The sequence below is a fragment of the Alosa sapidissima genome, chromosome 15, assembly GCF_018492685.1.
Source record: "Alosa sapidissima isolate fAloSap1 chromosome 15, fAloSap1.pri, whole genome shotgun sequence".
NCBI classification, from domain to species: Eukaryota; Metazoa; Chordata; class Actinopteri; order Clupeiformes; family Clupeidae; genus Alosa; species Alosa sapidissima.
The window spans coordinates 15,427,545-15,443,712 of record NC_055971.1 but is presented as its reverse complement, the minus strand read 5'-3'; the positions used below and the strand labels follow the sequence as shown (position 1 = coordinate 15,443,712).

Here is a 16,168-nt window from a genome sequence, read left to right as displayed (position 1 = left end):
ATATAAAGTAACGACACACATCCTATCTGATGATCCTGCAAATTGAAGGAAAAGATAAAAACGCAGAATATTACTGCCGCTAGAGGGCATCGTCAATTTTTCTCTTTGCATTAACGACTAACATGACATCATGGGACCCGGTAGAGAATGGCAAGCCAGGCGGAGTTGCTGGGGTCACGTAGAACATGGCGTGGAGGGGATGTGTATTAAAATGGGCTAGAGAGGACATAATTAACACTGCCACACGGAGTAACAGGTAAAATGTTTTCACTTGCGTACAACAAGGTTGGTGCAGACCTTGAGTTGTGGTCTATTAGATAGCTAACGTTAGTTAATAATAACATGGGTAGCTACATTGTGTCATCCTGTCCCTCGGCTTATGACAGCAGTACATTTGTCACCTAACTTAAGTGAACTGTAAAGTTACGCTTTCGAATCGAATATATGTTATGACTTTGTAAGCCTAGAGATTAAACACGGTGATCTATACGGTTAACGTCATGAGACAGTGTTGTCAATCACAGTTACGAAAGCTAGCTAGTTAGCAAGTAGCTGGTCTTTTGAGGTAACCGGCTAGTTAGCCAGGACATATCCGTTTACTTTCTTGCAGTGAAGAAGTCTGCACTTATGTGGCATGGTTAGGTATTGGTCACGATAAGCGAATAATGCATTCTGTTGTCATTAAGATACTGTATACAGTATATGAGCTGTTGAGGTATTGCAAACCTCTCGTGTTTCATTTGTGTTGTGCTGAATGCATTAGAAATGTTTTGAACCAAGGTAGTAAGACTCTAAACACATCTGACTTCAAAGAGAAACAGCTGTCTTAGAAGCCCCACTTACTGCAGTAGACTCCAACGTTAGAGGCGTTTAACAAGTTTTGTTGATTCACCCACCGAGCTGTCAGTGGATGCACTTCATTGATCAATAATCAGGTGTAATAGACCTGCAGGGAGAGAGGAAGGAAAGAGCGAATGAGGGAACACATCCAGCTCACGGATGGAGAAAGATTGAGAAACTTACTACACACACACACACACACACACTTAACCTGTATTGTGTTGTGTGTGCAGATTCACCCTCTACACACAGCAGCGATGTGGCTTCCGGAAAACAGCAAAGAAGGTGGAACCGAAGAAGGGCTCTGTGGAGGAGGCAGGCCAGCCACACGTAGAGTTGGCTGAGAGAGAACTGACCCAAAGGAAGAGTGTACCCTCTCCCACGCCCCCTACCCCACAAATGCCCCCTCGGGCCTTTGGTCGCCTCGTCAAGCCATTGGTGTTCACCATAGGGGTAGGTTGTCTTGGCACTCAACATTCATGCTAGGGAGCACCTCAGGGCTTAGAATGTTATTATATATTATGACCTGGAGAGAAGAAATACTCTTTTCTGATTGGCTTGTGGGGTGGCTATTAATTCTGAATAACGGGACACCTATGAAGTAGATCTGGTAAAAAAAAGTTTAATCACCGTTCCATATCAATGCTTATGAATGGTAACTATAACAACCATAGTAGGACGACGGTTGTGGCTGGAAGAAGGCTTTGCAACAATGGAATCAACTGTAAACAAGCTAACTGTCCATGTTATCGCTGTTATAGGGCCAAAGAAAGAGGCCTTCGAGGTGTCCTGTTATACGGAATTAATGGACTCGGGCGGAGGCAAGTCGGGGAGTTCTTTGCCCCTCGCCCTCGTCCATTAATTCCGTATAACAGGACACCTCGACGGCCGTTATCCCTTACTTATTTATTGTGTGTGTGTGTGAGAGTTATTGTGGGGGAGTATTGAGAGTCTAAACAGATGATCACCAAGAGATGTGTTGGTATACAAATGATGTGAACACTGTTTATTGATCTGTACTGTGAAGATTACAAAGTGGCTTGTTGTTATGTAATGCAACCTTGCAAAGATTGTTGTTGTGTGGGATGGTTATGCTTGCACTATGGCTTTGCTTGAGCACTGTCTGTCTCATATTACACAGATACAGACAGGGACAGCATTCACAGGAGAGTATTTGATTTTGAACTAACATGTTAAGTAGAAATCACGTTAAGTCAGAGATCATTGTAAGCAAGGTCATGTTGAAATACAACAGGGCAGGTTTGTGTGGTGTTGCACAGATACAGATGTGGCCAGCATGAACAAGCATGTTTTAATGTAATCATCTACTAATGGTACAGAGCTGATCATTGTTGCATCAACAGTGTTGTTATTCATATCCAGTGATATTTTGCACACATGCTTATTTACAAGGTGTTTGGAGGACAGAGTTGGGACTAACTCCATATCAGTTTACAGGCTGCTCTTTCGGCTCTGCAGCCATTTGGCAGTATGAGTCCCTCAAGTCTCGCGTGCAGAGCTACTTTGACGAAGTGCGCACTGATTGGCTGGAGAAGATCCGGCCGCAGAAGCAGGGCGACATCCGTAAACAGGTACATACGAAGTCCAAGGGTCAGAGTTCATCAAGGTTTTGGTGTTGAACTTTATTGTCTGTCATGATTTAATTAGGCATTTCATTTTGCGTTCTGTGTTTTTGTGCGTAAACCTTTCAGTCGTATTTGAAAAAACATTAAAGATATGCTTGATACTGTGGTAATGACGGATCATAAAGTGTACATCTGGCCATGGCGAGAGTATGCTGGAAAGCAGAAGTATCAAGGCCTCACTGGTGTTTCTCTGTCTAGATAAATCAATGGTGGAACGGCTTGAGTGAAGGACAACGCACTGTCACAGGTACGCCTACTTTATTCTTCCATGCGCTCATGTCAACATCAGCTTTTTGTAAAAACTACACACGGTAGTCACAACTATATAAACAGTTGTCAAATATTCAATGTATATCTCCATTATTGCATGGCTTTGTTAATGCACAGTCTCAGATTTTGTTCCAACCTTGTCAGTATCATAAATGAGTCCCAAAACCAAGGCCTGTAAAATGTAAAATTTCTGGTCACATCCTATGTCTTTATGTTTTTTCAGCCCTTGATATTACTTTAGTTTTACAGCCTGAAAACATTATCTGGGTACAAACATGTAATGGTTCTGTTTTAATGTGAATGTGTTTGTGTTTGGGCAGGCTAAGAATATTGAAATATATGAAAAAAATCAAGGGAAACATGTATGAACAATGGAATTTAACAAAATGGTTTTACAGTCTTAATTTTGCGACCTAAACATTATGTTAACAAACTTTGAGCAAAACCTGAGATTGAGCGGCAACCATTTTCCTGTCTGATTCTGTCTGACGGAATGATAACACCTGGGTAAGGGCTGTGAGTTTGACATACTTTCTGCGGTTCCTCTTGCTCAGGTATAATAGCAGTGAATGCACTTGTGTTCTGCTGCTGGAGAGTCCCGGCCCTTCAGCGCTCCATGATGACCTACTTCACGTCCAACCCCGCCTCCAGTGAGTGCCATCCCTCGCCTCCTCTCACAGTGATTATGTGAAGCAATGGGCCCTGTCTCGGGACATTTCTCAAAAGAGGAAAAAAAAACCTCCAACGTCTTTGGCCCTCTCTACAGTTTAGGAACGGAGGACCACAGGGTGTCCATTTTATTTTATGTAAGACAAACTTAATGAGGACTTTCTTCAGGGAGGGTGGATTCACTGTGTGAACGGTTATATATGATGTCTCAAAGACTCATTTCTTCACATTGACCTGGTTTTGGAGAGATAAAGCTAACACAAAGTTTTGACTTTGTATAGATATGTGTTCACAAAATGACTGCTCTGTTTTCAATTAGGTCATGTATTTTACAGCAAAGCAAGAGAAGTTTGTTGAGTCTGGAAAGTCATCAAAAAGATTTGGAAGTTTTATGATTTAACATATTTAGTAACAACCACAGCTTTTGCAGCCTTAATATTTCAGACCTAGCATCTATGTCTGAATAAATGTGATTGAGGCTAATAAAGCCCTGTACCTGTCAGTATGCCTTTAAATGAACTATTGTATGCATGAAATTGAACTGTGTGTGTGTGTGTGTGTGTCTTTTTCTATCTCCCCCACCTCACTCAGAGGCTGTGTGCCTTCCCATGGTGCTGTCCACCTTCAGTCACTATTCTCTGTTCCACATGGCCGCCAACATGTACGTCCTCTGGAGCTTCTCCTCCAGCATCGTCTCCATGCTGGGCAAGGAACAGTTCATGGCTGTCTACCTGTCTGCAGGTGCGTGTGTGTGCGTGCGCGCGTGCATGCTTACATGCCCATACACAATGTGTATTAAATAAATTCAATATGTATTTCCAAAAAGAGGAAGTGTGTGTGTATCAGAACATTGCATTGTTGTCTAAACATTTGTAAACCTTTGTATTTCTCACCAGGGGCCATCTCCACATTTGGTAGCTATTTAGCTAAGACAGCCACTGGTCGCCTGGGCCCTTCTCTTGGAGCGGTAAGCGTTTGTCTTGTCACAGAATGTATAGCAATGGTTAAACAGATCTGCAATCTATTCAGTGACATTTAAAATACTCGTGATGGTTTACTATATTAGGGTTCCCACGGGTCATGGAATTTCTGGAATATCATGGAATTTTTGAAAGTCTATTATTCTAGACATGGAAAGTCAGGGAATTGTATACTTTTTGGGTCAAAGTCATGGAATATCAGGGAATTTTGTTGTAGCAGTTTAACATTTACTTGCCAAAATACATTAATACAAATATATGTCCATGCAGAATTGGTGTATATCTTATTAGCTTTACTGCTTGCTTGAGTAGATGTGGTTAGCCCAACTTCGGTTATTTAATGCCCATTTATTCATCTCCCGCTCTAAAAAAGTAAAGTATGCATGAACGCTACACGGCTGCTCTGAAATCTTTGGTCGGTAAATTGTACCATTCATTATATAGTAGGTCATAGAAATTACAGTTTTTTTTGGTGAGGGAAAAGTCATGGAATTTTACTTTTGACGTAGAGTGGGATCCCTGTATATACTCAAATAGTCAATAGAAGTTAACTGTGGTACAACATTTTTTTTGTATATTCCCATTATGGTTCTCTAGCCTCTTGATGGGGTCCTTTGCTATTTGACCCCCATAAACCCCCCAAATTCTATTTCTATTTTATATACAATATACAGGACCTATAAAAAGTATTTCTCCTTTTACTGCTTTTATAAATGGAATCTTGCTCTATTTCATTTGGCCTTTTTTACAATCATTTACAAAAATCCCCTCTTCTGTGTCAAAGTAAACACAGATTTTTACCAGGTAATGTTAATTAATAAAAAAATATATAATGCAAAATAAACGATTGCATAAATATTCACGCCCCCTCAATGTGACTGACCTAAATCAACAGTGGTGGAGCCAATTGGTGGTTAGTAGTCTCACAATTACTGAAATGGAGATCGCCTGAGTACAGTGAATGTGTATAGTATAGTTATATAAAGACCCCTGTGTCTGGAAAGTCCAGTCACTGGTCAGTCAGTACTTCTGGTTACAATTCCACCATGAAGACAAAAGAACACTCCAAACAACTCAGAGAAATGGTTATTGAAAAGCATAAGTGAGGGGATGGATACAAAAAAATATTCAAGTCACTGAACATCCCCTGAGGTTCAGTAAAATCATCAAGGAATGTAAGGAATATGGGAAATCTTGCAAATCTTAGAGTGGGCCGTCACCACAAACTGAAGAACTTAAGAGGAATACTGCTGGGGGAGGCCACCAAAGCACCTGTGACAACTCTGAAGGAGTTGAAAGCTTCAGCAGCTGAGATGGTAGAAACTGCATACAACAACCATTTCTCAAATTCTTCATCAGTCAAAGCTCTATGAGCGAGTGGCAATGCTCATATTAAATCTCGACTAGAGATCACCCAAAGACACGTGAGAGACTCCAAGGTCAAGTGGGAGAAGGTTCTTTGGTCTGATTAGACCAAATTTTAGTTTTTTGGCTATCAGACTACATGCTATGTTTGGTGGACACCAAACACTGCACATCACCACAAATGCACCATCTCTAATTTGAAGCATGAAGGTGGCAGCATCGTGCTGTGGGGATGGTTCTCGACAGCAGGCCCTGGAAGGCTTGTAAAAGTAATGGTGAAATGAATTCAGCCAAATATATGGAAATCCTGGTGGACAATCTGATTCAGTCTGTAAGAAGATTTACTTTACAAAGCATACAGCGAAAAATACACAGAAATGGTTTAAAGACAACAAGGTAAACGTTCTGGAGTGGCCGAGTCAAAGCCCAGACCTCAATCCTATAAAGAACATCTGTGGCTGGACTTGACAGCGCTTGAGCAGTTTTGCAAGAAAAAGAGAGAAAAATTAGCTTTTTGTAAATTATTGTAAAAAGGCCTAATTAATTTGATCAATACTCAAATTTATATAAAGGCAGCAAAAGGGGAAATATCCAAGACGGGTGAATACTTTTTATAGACACTGTAGTTGTAGCTGAATTTATTTGTACCCTTACAGATTGTTGAAAGAATGCTTAATTTTTTTTATATTGATCACATGCTCTCTTTCCCCTCAACAGTCTGGAGCGATCATGACAGTCCTCGCAGCCGTCTGCACCAAGATGCCGGAGGCCAAACTGGCCATCATCTTCCTGCCCATGTACACGTTCACTGCAGGCAATGTGAGTAGCCTAGTGGGGGCATTGTGTTGCTGTGTGGACGGAATTAAAGTGCACCCATGGATACTATATGTGCTGTACTGTAAATGTCCACTAGTCAGTCAGAAATGACGGAGGTACTACGGTGAATTGAATTTTGAATAGTGGGGGGCAGCAAATGTTGTTTAGCAATGCTGTTTAAAAAATGCTGTTTTAAGTAGATGACTGTGGATACAGTGTTACTCATGCAACTGGACATGCTTTCATACCTTAATGTCCAAATTTTGCCAACCTTTTTTTTAGGCATTGAAAGCGATCGTTGCCATGGATACAGCTGGCTTAGTGCTGGGATGGAAGTTATTTGACCACGCGGCACATTTGGGCGGAGCTCTTTTTGGGATGTGAGTATGCGAAAACCTAGCAATTTGTAGTGTTGGATATATCTTCTCAACTGTGAATAGTCATGTTATTTGATAGGCTGGGGGTGGGTGGGGGGGTTAAATTGAAAGTGATTGTTTAAATTGAAAGTGATGGTGTATGTGTAGGGTGTATTTCATACACAATCTGGCAACCTGGGAAATGTCAGACTAACAGAAAAAAATTATGGATCAGTGATTTTGAAATTAAGTTTGATAGTCATGCAAATTACGGGAGTTTTCCGGGGAAAATAACAAAACGGGAGGGCACCGGGAGATGACCTTGAAATACGGGAGGAACCCGAGATAAACGGGATGTTGGCAGGTGTGGGGGAATAATGTCCTTAATGTAAGATGTGTGTCATTTGCCTCACAAAAGTACAATTAAGTGAGGGTTCAGCAGAACTCTTCCGTATTCTCCTTTCTAGCTGTAACATTGTTTATGCTTACAGTTATTTACATTTCTGTGACCTGTCAAAATGTCTTCCTGCAGCTGGTATGTGTGGTATGGCCATGAGCTGATTTGGAAGAACCGAGAGCCTCTGGTAAAGATCTGGCATGACTTCCGGACAGGGGGTCCAGGAGGAGGAGGAGGAGGAGGAGGAGGAAACGGGTCAATGTAGAGACCTGCAATGCTCCTGGGCTTCCCAGACTTCCATACGGACATACACAGTGCAGAGAGTTGAGGGCAGGAAGAAAAACGCAACTCTGAGACCACCTCTTTGTTTTGTTTGTTTGTTTTGTTTGTTTGTTTTTGTTTTTAACTCTACCCACACGTGTAAAAAAATGTCCCACACTCACAAACATGCCTGTGCGGAGGGCTACCACCCCCTGCTTACATGTTTCATGTTGCCCCCACAAATGCAGTAGATGCATTTCTTTTCTCTTTATAAAAAAGCCCCGAAAACAAAGCCCCATATTGACATACCCGAGCCATCCGACACATTCTCAGACGCAGTAATAGGTGGCACGCACATGTTGTCACATGGCTCAGCCTGAGTCCTCCAGTTGTGTGAGAGAGGAACGGGTAGGGTGAGGGCTGCTGGGTGAAATTGTCATCTCAGCTGCACATTTGCTCCTTACGCTGAATCGGAGGCCAAAAGTTTAAGTGAAAGCCCAACTGTCCCTCTCACTGTGCACTGAAGGGTGGAGTGAAGAGTAACTGGAAGTGGCAGTCTCTCTCTCTGCCCGTCCTCTTTTGAGATCATGACTGTGGTTCCTCAGTGTTAGTTTGACATTTAAAAGAATGACCGTGCCCTCGTATCGACCTCCTGTGATGGAAAAACAAATGGACTAAACGTATACATGTACAGGAATGCAGAGGTTTTGTAGTTTGTGTCTACACAATTATTATTTTTTTTGAACTAAATAAATATTTAAAGCACACAGTTTAATGCTTTGGGTTGTCAGAATTTTCTTATAGCATTACCAACACATGTACATAATCAATATGAAAGAGCTATTTGATTTTTACATTTTATTTCAAATGCATGTTTAGGTGTGGTGTCAATTTGACAGTTTTGTTTTTGTACAACCCCATTGGGAAGGTGTATAAAATGAAACCTCATAAACCCATATTCAGTTGCACAAAGAACATAGTCAATATATCAAATCTTGAAACTGACCAATTTGTCTATTTCATTAAAATTATATGCTTGTTCAGAAGAGTCAGAGTCTCTCAGATGTAAAGATGTTGCAGTATTCATCACTGTTAAAATCTGTGAGGGGAAATAATGCAACGATATAAGAATGATGCTACTCAGTGGGGAATTGCAAAGAATTTGGGGATTTCATCAAGCCTGGAATCACTACTTTGTTTCACTTCCTGAAGAGAGTCTGGGTAGTCTGCATTGGGAAATGTATTGTAACGGGCGTAGACTTTAACTTGGCAAAATCATTGGTCCAGCTTAACAAATGTTGGTCCTTCTGGTCTGGCAGAATCTGTCTGTTAGATCTGCTAGAGCCTTCTGCCATGCCGGCCATTGGGCAGCCATCCTGACCAACCTGGTCTGCCCATTCGAGCCTGTGCCATGTGTAGGAAGGCTCCATAGTAGAAGAGTCCAGGTGCTAAAATGGGCTGACTTGTCATGCTGGGGGCATCAAGGAACATAAAACAGGATTACGAACACCCCAGGCTGATAAACTGTCCTATCCTATGAAATGCTATATTGGGCAAGAGCAGGCCATTTAATTGTCAAAACTCCAGCAACTGGTCTCCGCAATTCCCAAACATTTACAGACTGTTGTTAAAAGAAGAAGTAAGGCAGCCGTGGTAAACAAGCCCCTGTTCCAACTTTTTTGTCCCAACCCTTGCTGTTGCTGGCATCAAATTCAAAATGAAGATATCAATAAACAATACTCTCTTTAAATAATTGATATATTGTCTTTACACTGTTTTCCATTACATATACGGTTTATGTGACTATGCATTAGAGCGTACAGAACAATAGCATTCTTTTTTTATTTACATTTCACACAGCATCCTAACGTTTTGGGAAACAGGGTCGTAGATTAGCTGGTCTTCCTTACAAATAGGCCTATGGAAAATGGAGACCTTAAAGCCATTGCTTCCACCCATGACTTTTAGACTTTGATCCCTTTTAAAGTAAATCATTGATCAGCTTAGTTATCAAGCAAGTTCCTGGCAGTATCACAACAGTTCTCTGTTTTATTACAAGAGTGATACAGGAGGTTTTCTGGCCTAGATCATAAAGTAGTTTTTATTTGAAATTTGAAATGTTGGTCAACACACAATGATTATGATGTAAGGTTTCTCTTGGTTACTCGTGACAGGATATTGTGTTAAAAATGTTGTAAAATGGCTAAAGTCCACCAACAGGCAAGCAGACAATACTCTGTTCCTTCCCTGTTTACTCGTGTGTAATCATAGTTTCAATGGACGTTTCATGTCCATCACCTGTCAACTTCAGTATCCGCCATGAGAAAGCACTGTTGAGAATTTAGATTGATACATTATACAATATACATTTATTATCAATAAAAATATAATAACACAGTACAAAATATAAATGCAAACAATTTAGTTCTCACTCCCAATTTTCATGAATTGAAGTAAAAGGTCTAAGAGGTATTTTGATATTCACAGCTGTTAGGTAAATGGATTAACTTGGAAAAAGTAACGGGCATACAGACTTTAACAACTGTGTGAACAGAATTTGAGAGAAACAAGCCTTTTGTGAAAACAAAACTGTTAAACTGTGAAAACTTTATTTTTGTCCACTACAGATTCTGTAATATATCTTGTGAAAGTGTGAATGGGCACAACTTCATGCCTTGATAATAATAAACTACAAGTATCCGATCTTGCCTCCTCACCTACTGGATAAATATGTAGTTTTAAACATGATTTCTGAAAACCAAGTCCTGTGTGTCTGATGTCATGTTTGCACTCGAGTGTGTGTTGTGCGCTGTGGGCAGCCTGAAAGTGTGTTGGACTTTTGAGAGATCTGGTCATCCCAGAGGGGCCATCGACCCCCAAACCCAATATTGACTCAGGGGCCAGAGGGCCCTGATTCCAGAAGCTTCTCCTCGCACTGGAGCTGTTCTTCTTCTTGCCGCCTCTTAAGAACATATTCATTATCATACGACTAATAGAAGACCTAAAGAACTGAAGAGAATAGGACACTGGAAACCACAAACGTGAGAAAACGGTTTAATAAGGAGTACAGTGATCTCGTCACAGTTGAAGTAAGTGGTGATATGAGTGTATTGCTGTGTGGATTAAGCCTAGCAATTAAGGCTTCCACTGCTGAATGTCTGTTATTATTTCAAAGGTCACAAAAAATGCTAATGTATTTCTGTAAAACAATTTATTTCAGTGTAGTTATAACATTGAAAATCAATTACTAACAAAGGACCTCCCAAAACATCAGAATTAAGCATATATGGGAGTGCTGTCCTCAGCATTTATACATTCAAATGCCGCATACTTAAGGTTGTTGTTATTTAGCATATCTGCCCTGAGGTGTCTCTTGTCCTTTATAATTTATTTATTGAGTATTTTGAGTATTTATTTGAATTTGTTTAGCATTTATTAGTTTGTTGACAAATCAGACAGACAATCCACACGCACGCACACACACACACTGGCCCTAACGCCTCTGTAATATCATACTGATAACAACAACAACACTGATAAACCTGACCTTGAGATACCTGAACCCCTGCCTCCCACCTCCACAGGTGCATCGAGGACCAGGTCGACCCCTGCCGACCCCTGCCACTCCCCATGGCCGTGCTGGTGCTGCAGGTGCTGGGCCTGATGCTGGGCGTGCTGGGCTGGTGCATGGAGTCCAGCTGCACCAGCTCCCATTCCTGGCGCGTGAGCAGCCATGTTGAAGCAGTCATGACCAGCAGCTGGGTCTATGAAGGGCTGTGGATGTCATGTACATCGAACTCTATGGGATCCGTGCAGTGCAGTAAACATAAGACTGTGCTGGGCCTGCCAGGTGTGTGTGTGTGTGTGTGTGTGTGTGTGTGTGTGTGTGTGTGTAATCCACACATGACCTCACATTTCCCCACATCCATGTATGCATAAGCTTTATGTGTACATCAAAACAACTGCCATGCAACTGCTTCAGTGATGCGCGTGATGCGCATAACTGAACATAGCAATGCCAGATTATATCACAATGCCGGATTATATCAGTTAGGTTGCATGATGCTGAATGTCATAACAGAGACTGTGATGGAAGTTACACATGTAGGCCAGAACCTGAGAAATTTCACTGCTGCTCTCCTCCATTATGGTACTTTAGTTGGCCACAAAGATCAGTATAAGTAAGTATAAGTATATATACTTTTTTGATCCCATGAGGGAAATTTGGTCTCTGCATTTAACCCAATCGGTGAATTAGTGAAACACACACAGCACACAGTGTACACACAGTGAGGTGAAGCACACACTAATCCCGGCGCAGTGAGCTGCCTGCTACAACGGCAGCGCTTGGGGAGCAGTGAGGGGTTAGGTGCCTTGCTCAAGGGCACTTCAGCCGCGGCCCACTGGTCGGGGCTCGAACCGGCAACCCTCCAGTTACAAGTCCAGAGTGCTAACCAGTGGGCCACGGCCACTAGATGACAATCAGTGTGTGACAGAGCAACTATCTGACACACTTTATCACGTATATTATTTCGATTTGTAACTGACACAAGGCAAAATGCAAAAGGCAACATGCTCAGGTGCACACAACAAACCTGACTTGACTGCAAAGGTGCCTTAGACATAAACAGCATTGCACAGGCTTCTCACTTCCATAGTACACTTTACAATAATGTTAACCATTAGTACCATCACACAGGTGTGACAGGAATATTGGAAAATTAACATTCTAAAGAATATCTGGGTTCATTGAATTCAACATGGAATTTTAGAACCTTGAATTGTTGCGGAAAAGAATATTTTGTAAGAATGTTCAAAAACTCACACCCTTAGCCTAATGTAAATAGAGCAGGGGACAAGCAAATACAGAACATTAATCTGTAAGGATCAGTTTATTACACATGAAACATAAACACAGGAACAGTACGTTTCTGCTTTCGATGAAACAAAGACACCAGCTCCTCTCTGCACATTTGGTTGGATAGCCTACAAAGACACTCCTAGTATCAATATTGTCGTCATGAGCGCACAAGGAAGGGCTCTGAGTTTAATTGGTTTATGGCCCTAGCATAAAAAGAGTGCAGTTCCCGTTGTAATAGAGAAATGCTTGGTGAGGTAGTAGTGAACAGTAAGTGACAAAACCCAATCAGATAATCTCGCCACCGTGGGATCTGTTTGTCCTCAAGATTCAGGACCAAGTCCTCAAGATTCAGGACCAGACCTGTTTTTTCTTCACCGTCAAATTTTAGAGGACTCCAACAGGAGGACTTTTTTTTATCCAATATTTTGCGTTGGTTGCTTTGGAGGTCAGCCATGTCCACTGGTGTGGAGATTGTAGGCTTCTTCCTCGGCGTCGCGAGCTGGTTACTCACGGGAGCATGCATTACGAATGACTTCTGGAAGGTCTCCTCCTTCTCGGGCAGTGTGATTATCTCCTCGCGCCAGTATCAGAACCTCTGGCATTCCTGTGCCGAGGACAGCACCGGCATCAGCAACTGCAGAGACTTTGAGTCGTTGCTGGCCCTGCCAGGTAAATGTTGCACCTGATCTGACCAAGTGGAGGACCAGGTTAACGCTCATGACTCAGAAAGGCTCTGAGACATTTTCGAATTCAGCTTCACTCATGTACATTCTTGTAATGTAGTATATTAATTGTATTGCTCCATCTACTGCACTGAATTTATATGGTCTTTTCTTACTTTATTTACTCTTTATTTACTTATCATCTCCCCAAAACGTGTGTGTGTGTGTGTTTATGCATTCATGTGGTCATGTTTAAATGAATGGCTCGCATCAAGAAGACATAGGCATTGCTGCCTTTGTGGACATGTTGTGTGTTGTGTTGACTCTGCGTCTTCTTTGTTGCAGACTATGTTCAGGGATGTCGCGCCTTAATGATTATCGCCTTGCTTCTCGGCCTGGCATCCATCATTGTGGCGGTGCTAGGACTGAAGTGTACTAAATTAGGAAACACGTCCCGAGAGGCCAAGGGCAAGATCGCCTTAACAGGAGGCAGTTTATTTATCCTGTCAGGTGAGTCTTATAACACTCTCCACTGGAAACTTCTGCCTAGTTTTTGTCCTCAGTGAGTTCTCATTTCTAAGTCAAAAGCAGTATTTAACAGGTAAAAAATGGTTATTAAATACATGTGGAGAGGTGTTTGTCATCCTGATCTGACCTTTAGTTCTTTTGGGTCAAAACATAATCAACAGAGAATGAACATAAACAAGTGCTGAAGATAATGTGTAATTCCAAGTAATCTATAGAAAAGAAAAACATGCATTTCATCAACAGTCATGCTCCCTGGAAATAAAACTCTGACCTTGATCGTTTATGTGTTTTTTATTATCATCTGACCTTCACAAACCATGTACATCTCTGTCTGCAGTCCCTATTTATAAACATGATTGTTCTCTCTCTCTCTCTCTCTCTCTCTCTCTATCTGTCTTTTGTAGGCTTATGCACTTTATCTGCTGTATCCTGGTATGCTGGACGCATTGTGCAAGAATTTTATGACCCTTTCTACGGAGGCATAAAGTGAGCATTTCTCAGAATACCTGATATACTAGGTCATGAAATAACTGTACCATACAAATGCATATACCATTTTTTTCTCTCTCACACACACACACACACACACACACACACACACACACACACACACACACACACACACACAAAACATACACAAAAACATACACCACACACAAATACATTTTCAGACTTACAGTAGATATGCATTCATTCCTCTGACGGTAGATATGCATTCATGCATTCATTCCTCCATTACCTTCCCTCTCTGTAGATTTGAGCTGGGGGCTGGACTTTACATGGGGTGGGGGGCAGCTGCTCTCGCCATCCTGGGAGGAGGGCTGCTCTGCTGTTCATGTAAGATGGGAACATCAGCGTTGCCACAAGGGTGAGTTATGCCTTCCGGTTAATCTAGCACAAAGAGAAAACCTTTAGCCATCCTGGGTTCTATGTCAGTTATGTGAACATTTATCAGTCTATGAATGCATTTAGAATATGGGACAAAAAACACATATACGTTTCTGGTTTGCTACTTTTTTTTACCCATGTCCCCTCTGCCTTAGGGCCTCTGTATGAGTATTTAATGATAATTGAACATGATCTCATGATTTGGTTCTCTCATAGGGGTTACACCTATAATTACTCTGCGCAAGGACCAACGAAGACAATCTACCGGACGGCTCCAATGTCGGAATCGGGAAGCGCCAAGGCTTATGTCTGACAATGCTTTAAAGAACATCTGCCATTGTATGTCAAGACTGGTTTAAGGAAATAAAGTCAGCAAAATATACCCTCCAGTGTGCGATGTATACTAGTTTTTGACTTTTCAATAGTTCTACTGCACACCATCAGCACCCGGAGGAAGAAGGGCTGTGCACAGGGATTTTGAACCTTACTGGTTTATAGAACTTGTAGCCTATCTCTGTCTTTTTATTGTTACTTTGTGTGTACAGTGACCTCATTTGTGTGTGTTGGTATGAGCAATTAATTTAGCATTACAACTGTAATTTTGTAGATAATGGATTTATTTTGGAATTGTGTGTCTTGCTGAATAAATAAACAATTTGTATTCAAACATACATCAAGCCCATATCTGTCTCAGTTGTCCCAAGTTTTTGTTACTCTTTTGTCGCCCCCTGCTGGATGATTGAAAGACCTGGGGACACCTTCTCTTATGAAATCATGGACGGATTGCCACTGGGCCCCTGGGCTCAGTGTCAAGCCCCCATGAAGGGCCCCATTCAGATATCAGGGGTGAAGGACATAACTCATGTTATAGGGTGGTATTAAGACATATCACATAACATAACCAATATTATTTGACTGAGGGGTTTCAGTCAGATATCAGAGTTGGAGAACATAGACTATCGACTTAATGCAGAGGCTTGGGCTTCAGGGCCCCTGGACCCGGTAGGCCCATTCAGAAGTCTAACAAATCCCAAATAGCATGTTTGCAATCAACATGTCATTTATCATCTGCTTACACGTAGGCTTCGATTTCTTAAAGGTGCCATGTGTAAGAATTGAGGTAAAAATATCCAAAAAATGAGCTACACGCATCCAAAGAATGAGAAGAAATAAGGTTGATGATGTCATTTAAAAAATGACAAGGTATAGTGCTGCAGAGATATCAACCTGAATTAGTATGCTAAATTACTAGCCACAGCCCGACAGGTGTCATAATACCAGTTTCGGCCATGAGATGCGGTATGCGGGCAACATAACCGCCAGCCAAACTGCAATACACGTTTCTCGGTTGTTACTCTAGGGTAGACCAACTTATTTTCTGGAGGTATACTGCCCCCATCTTTTATGGAATGTGGAGTATGAATTGATTTTTTGGCGGACATTACACACGGCACCTTTAAGTCTACTATGAAAGAGTTTTAAATGGATCCATTAATCGTAGGATAGAACGGATTCATATTTGCATTAATAACTTTTTTGTTTTGTTTGCGCATGGTCATGTGCTCTTACCTTGTGTAATAATCCTGCGACAATCTGCCATAAAGAGTCGCCATGAAGGAAATAATTGCT

The 16,168-nt window shown here is 41.5% G+C and overlaps 2 protein-coding genes across 3 annotated transcripts; both read left to right on the top strand.

Moving 5' to 3' along the window:
• Positions 1-134: 134 nt before the first annotated feature.
• LOC121684691 (presenilins-associated rhomboid-like protein, mitochondrial) lies at positions 135-8,375 on the top strand. The gene is made up of 10 exons (XM_042064769.1): positions 135-256; positions 1,074-1,293; positions 2,292-2,432; positions 2,685-2,733; positions 3,311-3,406; positions 4,017-4,166; positions 4,322-4,392; positions 6,488-6,589; positions 6,869-6,966; positions 7,475-8,375. Exons 1-10 carry the CDS (start codon positions 186-188, stop codon positions 7,602-7,604), a joined length of 1,128 nt encoding a protein of 375 aa, XP_041920703.1. The 5' UTR covers positions 135-185; the 3' UTR covers positions 7,605-8,375.
• A 2,121-nt stretch (positions 8,376-10,496) lies between these two features.
• On the top strand, positions 10,497-15,221 carry cldn15lb (claudin 15-like b). Of its 2 annotated transcripts, XM_042064774.1 has the most exons (6): positions 10,497-10,689; positions 11,185-11,450; positions 13,469-13,633; positions 14,056-14,137; positions 14,406-14,519; positions 14,756-15,221. In XM_042064774.1, exons 2-6 carry the CDS (start codon positions 11,231-11,233, stop codon positions 14,850-14,852), a joined length of 678 nt encoding a protein of 225 aa, XP_041920708.1. In that variant the 5' UTR covers positions 10,497-10,689; positions 11,185-11,230; the 3' UTR covers positions 14,853-15,221. The 2 variants fall into 2 exon arrangements, with proteins under 2 accessions (XP_041920708.1, XP_041920709.1); XM_042064775.1 differs by lacking the exons at positions 10,497-10,689; positions 11,185-11,450 and adding an exon at positions 12,045-13,130.
• Positions 15,222-16,168: the final 947 nt, after the last annotated feature.

Excerpts from the sequence above, each read along its gene's own strand:
- LOC121684691 (XM_042064769.1), top strand. The coding sequence starts at position 186 with ATGGCGTGGAGGGGATGTGTATTAAAATGGGCTAGAGAGGACATAATT. Across the intron at positions 1,294-2,291 it reads CATTGGTGTTCACCATAGGG|TTTACAGGCTGCTCTTTCGG; the intron begins GTAGGTTGTCTT and ends ACTCCATATCAG. Across the intron at positions 4,393-6,487 it reads TGGGCCCTTCTCTTGGAGCG|TCTGGAGCGATCATGACAGT; the intron begins GTAAGCGTTTGT and ends TCCCCTCAACAG.
- cldn15lb (XM_042064774.1), top strand. The coding sequence starts at position 11,231 with ATGGCCGTGCTGGTGCTGCAGGTGCTGGGCCTGATGCTGGGCGTGCTG. Across the intron at positions 11,451-13,468 it reads GACTGTGCTGGGCCTGCCAG|ACTATGTTCAGGGATGTCGC; the intron begins GTGTGTGTGTGT and ends TCTTTGTTGCAG. Across the intron at positions 14,138-14,405 it reads CCTTTCTACGGAGGCATAAA|ATTTGAGCTGGGGGCTGGAC; the intron begins GTGAGCATTTCT and ends CCCTCTCTGTAG.